We start from the raw sequence: 9,023 nt of genomic DNA on the forward strand, positions 1-9,023 counted from the left end.
GGACAAATGATTTAATATTTATAATTTTAATACAATTGTAAAAGTTAGAAGGGAATTCTCATAGCTTTTAGCTGATCAACTTAATTAATTAGATAGTTTAAAAGCAAAAGGTGGATATAAATAATTTTTTTACTATCTCCATTAAATTAATAAATATATACCCTTATTTTAAACTATTACAAACACCGTTTAGTACCCCTAATTTAATAGGCCGGACCAAGAAATGAGCCCGTAATAGTGACAGCCATGACTCTACAAGAGGCATTAATTAGCTAGGATCGAGTTCCACCTATAAATATTCGTGACTATTTTATTAAAATCTTTGATATTAAATAGTTAGTAGTTCTGATCAAGTGAAAACTGAGGCATCATTATTAAAAAAAAAAAAAGAATAATTGTAAGTATGAGTCCTGTAAATATGAATTATTCAATTTATCTACTCATTTAGTATTTTCTTATATATATATATATAAAAGTATTTGCTGATATCAATAATGTAATAACAAAACAAAAGTAATTTCGTTAATTGCTGATTTGTGAGCTGAGATCTGAAGAACATAGGATTATGAAAATAAAATTATAATCTATGAACATAATTAACGTTGGTTGACTAATTTTTTAATTAGAATTAAAAAAAAAAATCAGAAGAGGGAGAAGAGAAATAGGTAGCTAGGGGTGGGGTGTAGTGAACAGAGGAAGGGTGGCCCGCAGCGCACCAGATGTCTTAATTACCTTCTAAAAACATAATTAAGAGTCAAATGTAATTACTTGAGGCAAAAATACTTAAAAGACGAGAAGACAGAAATGACATGAAAGATGGTACTGTATGATGTGCTTTCCTTTTAAATTTTTAATCCAATCCCATTTAGGGAAAAGATATAGCAGGCGCATGTGCACCACCACCACTATGCATATATATCATCTGTCTAATCTCATCTAATCATCCACTCACAATTATCTACCCTCTCCTTAAATCAACCTTGTATGTTTTATCGCTATTATATATATTAAAACTTATAATCTCTAACATAAAATCCTCAAGTTTGTAAAAAATGTTAATACTTATAATTTTGTAATAAATGTAAACAGATAATATTCTGAAATGTGGTTGAGTTTTCCGGGTGCATATACAACATTTCGGCTTGTATAGTTTTTGCTTCTGTGTTATATATAGTTGAACTCGAGTCATCAAAAGGATAAGAGCCACAGTCTATATTAATAAAATAAAAAACATAATTATTAAAAATTAAAAAATAAAAAAAAAAGACAGGACAAGAATTTTCAGTGAGCTGAACTATAACAAACTAGCTAGCATCGAATACACTGCCCGTAAAATAGAAAAAACCCCTATTATGGGAAAGATGTCTAAATAAATCATTTGAAAAAGAAAGCAACATACGTACCCAAAATTGGTTCAAGTTTCTTACGAGTTTGAAGTTAGATTTGGATTTGATATTATCGCATGCGCATGAAGGTACACTTAGACGCACTATAAGAAATAATGCTAATAATTATGATAAATAGCAACAAATTTAGCAAAAAATTCATTTATTAATTAATTCATATCAATCTTTTTTTATATTTATTGAATCATTTTTTTGTAGTCATGACGACGACTTTTTAATCAAATAAAATACGAGTCAAATGAAGCTAAGTTGATAAGTATGTCATCAAATTTGGCGCAACTGCGATATAAGAAATTATAAAATTATGAAGAAAATATATTGTAGCTAGGTTTATATATATATATATATATGTATTAATAAATGATTGATATGAGAGTGAAATTTGAAAGGTAATTAAAATAGAATATTAGTTGGGGGATGATAAGGATAGGTTTTGTTGACTAGGAAGGAGTTAGGTTGTGGTGAAGGCATTAATTGAGTTTGGGTGAGTAGAGGTGCAGGGGCTTAGAACATGCCATTACCAGTATCAAAACACAAGAGTAGTTGATTAAGACACACGATAAAGCCACCATCCCTATTCCACTACTATTACCCAACAAACGGCCTAATATTTTGGCCCTCTATATACGTATCCATCCCAATATTTATTTTTGCTTTGTACCTTCAAATTTATTATATTACTATATATATATTATTCATTTTGAATTTTATCAAGAAAATAAAAATTAAGACTACGCTTTAAAAATACAATTTACAACATTTAAAATATTAGTGAGGATCAATCCATGTCCAACTTTTGGTATAGATCGTATTCAACATAGCTACTTGATGGGGGTACTATACGTCAAAAAAGTACTTCATTTAAAATTGGGAATAAAAAAGCTGAGGGACCCCTTGCAAGGCTCATGGAAGGTTCGAACCCTGTCTATCCCATTTTTTTGAAAGTAGTTAAGTTAACTCTAATCGCGTACGCCGAGCTTCAATGGATTGTTGTGTTAAGACGCTCTTGTGAGAGATAGGGATAACAGAGACAAGGAACCACCGTCCCTTCGAGTAGGGCATAGGTGGCTACGTCAGAAAAACCTTAGATCTACAAGACTGACTTCACGCTCTCTAGAAGCTCACAGCAGAGGAAGGTAAAGTAATTATTCCTCGAACATAAAATCAAAGAAAATAAAGATATTGTTCACCGGGAAGGAAATTGACTTCCACAGCGAAAGGGAATACTTAACCACGTCTCGAGTCCCAGTCTCCTAGTGGTGGGATGAGTGACGTAAACAGGGGTAGGATACTCAAACCCTACTCGCCCAAAGACCCGCAACCCGGCCTGAACGAGCCCGTCGGTCTCTACCGCAAGATTGCAAACAAGAAACTTCAGGATGATGACACGTGGCCCAGATAATTCCGTACAAGTAAGCACTATAAATAACTCACAACTGAAGCATTTAAGGCAAGACATCTTTACGCTTTCTATCTTGATTATTTCTCCAAATTGCATATTTCGTCCTCGAACATAACTATCTTGAGTGTCGAAAGATTTTAATTGAGAATAAACTCGACTAGACTAACATGATTGTTTCATCCTCAGAACCCATCTTCAATGTCTGGATTGAGATATAGCGTTCTACCTTTCTTGAGTTGGGATAACATATTTCAAGCTCGTTCACTACCTACCTAGACTCAATTTCTTCATGACTATTCTTGAATTCTGATTTCTATTTTAATTTGTTAGTAATCAATTTTCTGCTAATGAATGTGCTTAATTACCAAAAAAACATAAAAGTCAAATGCCTAGCCCAAGATATATATATATTAATTATAAATTTGTGATTTTGGTGGTTTAATAACCGAGCATGCACGCGCGCACGGTTTATCTAGCTAATTAAAGTTGTGATGGAATATTATGTACACAACAATACAATAAGATTTGGGTATCTATCTCGATGCTGCTGAGACGAGGTATATATGTAGGTACATATATATAGCCCTATCGGGCATATGTGTGATTGTGATAGAATATAACTAAACTAATATTCAATGAGAGAATGTATCTGCTACCTCAAAAAAGAGAGAAAATTCAAAAAATCGTTTCAATTTAGTGATCTTTATAATTGAATGAATCTGGTTGAACCGTACGTGTAAACCACATCACTGAATCACAACAATAAAGAAACAAACAAAAATTAAATAGGCGATCCACACATATAATTAAGTATTGCATGAATAATTATATATATATATATATATATATGATAAAATTATAAAAGCAGTACGTACAGTGGAGGCGCCACTCTATAGTCTAGCTACCAAGTAGATATACAATTTAAAATTTCAAGCTCTGTAATATTAATATATATATATATATATGTGTGTGTGTGATTTTTCATAATTATAAATAAAAATTTATTATTTAAAAAAATATAAATACTCTGCTTTAATTAATTATTGTTTAGTAAATAAACTCTTATAATGGGTTGTCGGTCATCACAAAAGAGATAATTGTTAGATAGTGATTAATTTCAAAAAGTATTCGTAATTTTTCAAAATAATAAAAATTATTATATATAAAAAAATCCATTATAATTTAGTGATATATAAATATTTGAAATAGATGGTGAATGGTGAGTGGTGAGTGGACATTATTATGATAATGGAAGTGATGTTTGGAAAGGAGGAGATGAGTTTTGTAGAAGTAGTTTGGTGAGGGGAGGTGTGGGCACAGAGGTTTAGTTAAGAAATGAATTAATCCACGTACATTCCTTCTCAACCAAGTCTTTGCGCTTTACCTTTAATTAGTGTTTAGCATGCATGGGATGGGATGATGGGACCAGAGCAGATTAGGTTTATTAGCTCCTCACTTCCCATTAATCAAAACAAGTTATGGGCCTAATCAAGCAATAATTAAAAAAGGTGGAGAGGGTTTTGGCGTTGCACATTGCTATATATGCTAATAAACACTTTCCCATTGTAATGTAAGCTAATTAATTAATCAGTTGCGCCATCAATTCACAACCACCATTCCATAACATTTTACCTTCATAATACTTTTAAACTGTTTCCCACTAATTAACTACCACTCTCAAAACATTAATGACTTTTCTTTAGAAATTAAATAAAATAAAACAAAAATCAATGTATTTGCATTCAAAATTGATAGATATATACGTCTAAAAACTAATTATTTATATTCCAAGGTAAAGTTTGATTCTGGTCAAAATTTTCATTTATTTACTCCTCCCTCAATATTAATAATAATAATGATCCGGAATAGTGAATACAGTGAAAAATAAAAATTTACCTCTGGAAGTTTCTAGAAGTTTATAATTTTAAACTAAATTTACTATTGAAATAGTAGTTGAAATTTCTGGGTGTATAAATTAGAGCCCTAGGGTTAGGGTTTGGCCCTGCACCAAAAAATAACCTTAGCTTCTTTCTCTTCCACTTGCGCAGCGTTTTTTTATAATCTTAATTATTTCGATAACATCTAGTTAATTAATCTTTTAAACTCCAACAGTACTTCACATAAGAAGAAGAGATGAAGAAACGCCAAGTGGTTCTGAAGAGAGACGATCAGTTTTCTAGCAACTTTGCCAATTCTTCATTTGCTGTAAGAAGAGTGAGGTATGGGGAGTGCCAAAAGAATCACGCGGCCAATGTGGGAGGATACGCCGTAGACGGGTGCAGGGAATTCATGCCTTGTGGGGAGGAGGGGAGCAACGGGGCCCTCACCTGCGCCGCCTGTGGTTGCCACCGGAACTTCCACCGCAGGGAGGAGGAGGCGGAGGTGGTCTGCGACGGCTCCTCCCCTACTACATAAGAGTGTAAGTATATTATGTTGGAGGGGCACGTGTGGTTGCGAGTGTTGAGTGTGTGTTGTGTGTGCAAGTTTGGTGAAGGGAATATTGTGATGGGAAAATCAGGTCTTCTCAATTAATGGTTTTGTTTCTAATTTACATGAAATGAGATCGGACGTCGTACAAGTTTATATATATATATATATATATGCTTTGATTGAAGAGCTGTAAATGCTTTGGTAATTATATGTTTGGAGAGTTTATTAATTAATGTGCGGTGTGTTTGTTCTCTCTAGCTCTCTCTCTCGAAATATTTTTATGTATATGCATGGAGAGAATTAGACACACACACTGCAGCTCTAGCTAATTTGTTTCTTGTTCTTCTTTCTTTCTTGCTTTTATATTGTTTTCCCTTTTTTGGAATTTGAGAAAGATGTTTTTGTAATCAAGTGATCATTGTTCTTTCCTGTGTATTACAATTTCTATCAATACTTAAACAGAATTTCTTAGATGCAGCTCTTGTGGAATTTCCTTTACTTGATATTGCATGCGAATCCGGACATGTATGATCATTACAGCAGCGACCTAACCAATTCAAAACAACAAAAAACAGTCGTACAAGGAAATTAAGGGGGAAGGACACATCTTTATTGATAATCTCTTGTTCAAGAAGGAATTCTTTGACCGTCGCACTGTGAATTGTTCAAAGACAGAATAAGTATCTACGAATTACGTTTGGCATATGTTTCTAATTCCGATGACAATGTGGATGTAGTTTTGCAGCTGGAATTAATGATATTGATCATGTTGGTTCTATGTTTTTATGCATTATGATCACCGTGTGAAATTTTGCCTCTAATCACGGTACTAGCTCATCATATAATCCCGCAGAAATGTGATCAACCAGCAAATAACCAATCATACTTAATTGCGAAACTTGAAAATTAAGTCTTGAATTTGATTGATAATAATCTTTGCCTCCACATGAATTCCTCCATGTAAGTTTGTGTCCTTCTGAACCTTTCACATCATTCTCATTTCTTGAGGCACTTAGAATTATTAGCACAAGACATGATCTTATTATTAGTGAATTAAGTTAGTAATGGAATTGTGGAGTGCAGGGAACACATATATATGATTAAGATGAGAAAGCGTCTATATTTGTGGCAATGAGGTAAAAGGAAGGGAAGAGCACTAAGAATTGTGCTCCTCCAAAACCATATATGCTCCATTTACTCTCATGTGCATAACCCCCTTCATGGAATGGATAACAACAAAGTGCTCTCCATCGGCCGGTTAGGTATTGAGCAAACCTTTAGGTATATGTTAATTTTATTCGGGTACATGTCAATTCTATAACCTCACCATTTCATCGTTTTGGAGTTTCAAAGACTGCATTCCTTCCAACCACATTATTTTCGGATCATATATATAATAATAATGTCATGATCTTCATCATAATAAGCTGTCATGTACACACGCAAATTCTATCCATAATTATATAAATTTTCAGCAAACCTGCAGCTCATCTTCATCTTCAGATGTGTTTTTTCATAGTTCTGACAAAAATCATGGGTTAATCGAAATGTGAAGATCACGAATACAGTATTGGTAGGCATTCATTAGTTTTTAGGTAGTCACTTTTTTAAAACTGTGATGACTACTTTTGAGAAGGCAATAAGTACATCTAGTTTCTACCTGCTTGTCAAATTCATATCAATGTTAATAATCACACATACCCTATAACTAGAGCTTTGACCGACACAATTGATTGGTAAAACAGAGGTGCCCAAATTGACCTTAATTTTTAAAACATTTGGTGTTCAAACAATAAAGGGTGGGCATGCAAGTTTTACAGGGAAAGTAACGTTGTATAGATTATAATTAGTACAAGTGCAGGACAAGTAAGCCTTTGGGTCTCTCCAGACAATTTATAGCCCATGGGCTCTCACATGAGTTTTCTTTCATAAGTAGACAGATTGACTCGGATGTCCTAGCATAAATGTGTGTGCTTGGGCCGTCACAATCTTATTGTCTAGGCTATGAACTTCATGTGACCCAATTCAACATATAGCTTTTACATTACTATTCATTAGGATTCCGTCTGATTACAATATGGAGTCTGAACCCAGTTTGTGCCAATGTCAAACTAGGACTGCAAACCCCACCCCAGTCCAATGATAAAAGAATTTGAAGCAATTTCCATTGCTTTATTTGGAACAGGAAGTTCTAACTTAAGTAAGTAGTTTCCATAAATTAAGGTCATCCTTATACGGAACAAAAATTGGGATCTTACCTTAAACTTCTCATGTAATAAACACGAGATAAAGACAAAATTTCAAACTATAAAGTGAATGTACGTACCATGAGATCAATATAATAAATTATACTTTACGAGTATAATTAATTCCAGCAGAAATTGAAAAATCAATTAAAACAAAAACCGCTGAGGCACATAAATGCATGCGTATATAGAGTCTGTCTGCAGGAGAAACATGATTTAACCCACCCCACAGCCACAACATTTGTGAAAGTTTTGGTGTGGTCAAATATGTATTGGGTAGTCTTGTCAATGTTGTACGTAGCTTCTCTTTCGTTTTTTTGTCCGTGGTAAATTTTTATTTTCACAGAAAGAAAAATTAAGTGAGATTTATATATATATATATATAGAAGAGGTGAGGTTGGAATCATAATTAATAGGGTTGCAGAAACCATGTGTGGAGAATGAGAGGCTGACACACATTTAACTCAGTAGATAGAACCATATCACAAATTTCCAATCCTTGTGTTTTCTAGTACTGTGGTCACCGTTCTACTACCCCACACCCTTGTTCTACTATTTTACTGCTACTGCTGCAACAGTACTATTCATTTTACATGAATATGCCCAGTTTCTTATTCTCCACCATTTACTTTAATAGTAAAAATTCCATATAATTAAGGCCTCACAATCGAAAACGGTGCGAGTACGAGTCCCGCGGATAATGGGTGTTTGTCTACTTCTTAGTAGATTATCGTTAAATTTTTTTGTCTCGTTTGAACGTACCGAATCATTTTTTGTGTTTGCAAGATGTAATAAATTGCATACTATCAGGAAAATTGGTTGATCATATATATATATATATATATGTACTAAGAATATATCAGCACTAGTTTATAAGGACAGCTTTGATTAAGGTTTGAGGTTAATTGTTTTTCCACGAAACGTCTTTTCCTAAACCTCAAATTCCAAAGAGCTTTTCCTAATTTCAACCCATCATTGTCCCTTTATTGATGATCAATAATAGAAAATCCGAATCAATCCCAAATTTCAAACGCCATTATATTATTATTATTGTAGTAATTTGAGAGCACATGAAAAAATATAGAGCACATGGTTTCAATAATTGTAATAAATTGGAAGGTATTAGGACAAACAAAGAGAACCAATTCAAGATTGATCACGTGGAAGGGTCTTAGTTGAGGGTTGTACGTGTTCTATTAATGTTTACAAGACAGTTTGAAGATGCCGACATGGCATGAGAACATCATCAATTAACACAGTTCTCTACCCATGTTGTGGGAATTTCGAAATTAACGAGGAACCAATACTGCAAAAACTTCCATCTCATTTGGATTTTCAGTTATGAGCATGGAAGATGAATGAAAGTGGAAAAGATTACTCTTTCTGCAAGCAGCCAGCCATATTTATCTAGGCGTTGTTAACCGAGGGGGGGGGAAAATAGCAAATAATTGAAAAATAATTTGAACGCTAGAGGAAGGGCTTGAACCTTCGACCTTGTGGTTAACAGCCACACGCTCTAACCAACTGAGCTACTCCAGC

The 9,023-nt window shown here is 33.6% G+C and overlaps 1 protein-coding gene and 1 non-coding gene across 3 annotated transcripts; one reads left to right on the top strand and one right to left on the bottom strand.

The window, feature by feature from the left end:
• Window positions 4,804-6,016, top strand: LOC105177248 (mini zinc finger protein 2). 2 transcript variants are annotated; one of them, XM_011100322.2, is made up of 2 exons: window positions 4,804-5,227; window positions 5,711-6,016. In XM_011100322.2, exon 1 carries the CDS (start codon window positions 4,942-4,944, stop codon window positions 5,221-5,223), a length of 282 nt encoding a protein of 93 aa, XP_011098624.1. In that variant the 5' UTR covers window positions 4,804-4,941; the 3' UTR covers window positions 5,224-5,227; window positions 5,711-6,016. The 2 variants fall into 2 exon arrangements, with proteins under 2 accessions (XP_011098624.1, XP_011098623.1); XM_011100321.2 differs by having other exon boundaries at window positions 5,717-6,016.
• Window positions 8,950-9,023, bottom strand: TRNAN-GUU. The gene has a single exon. It is a non-coding gene; the product is annotated as a tRNA-Asn (tRNA).

This window comes from Sesamum indicum, linkage group LG15 (assembly GCF_000512975.1).
Source record: "Sesamum indicum cultivar Zhongzhi No. 13 linkage group LG15, S_indicum_v1.0, whole genome shotgun sequence".
Taxonomy (NCBI): domain Eukaryota; kingdom Viridiplantae; phylum Streptophyta; class Magnoliopsida; order Lamiales; family Pedaliaceae; genus Sesamum; species Sesamum indicum.

Coding starts and splice junctions, on each gene's coding strand:
- LOC105177248 (XM_011100322.2), top strand. CDS start 4,942: ATGAAGAAACGCCAAGTGGTTCTGAAGAGAGACGATCAGTTTTCTAGC.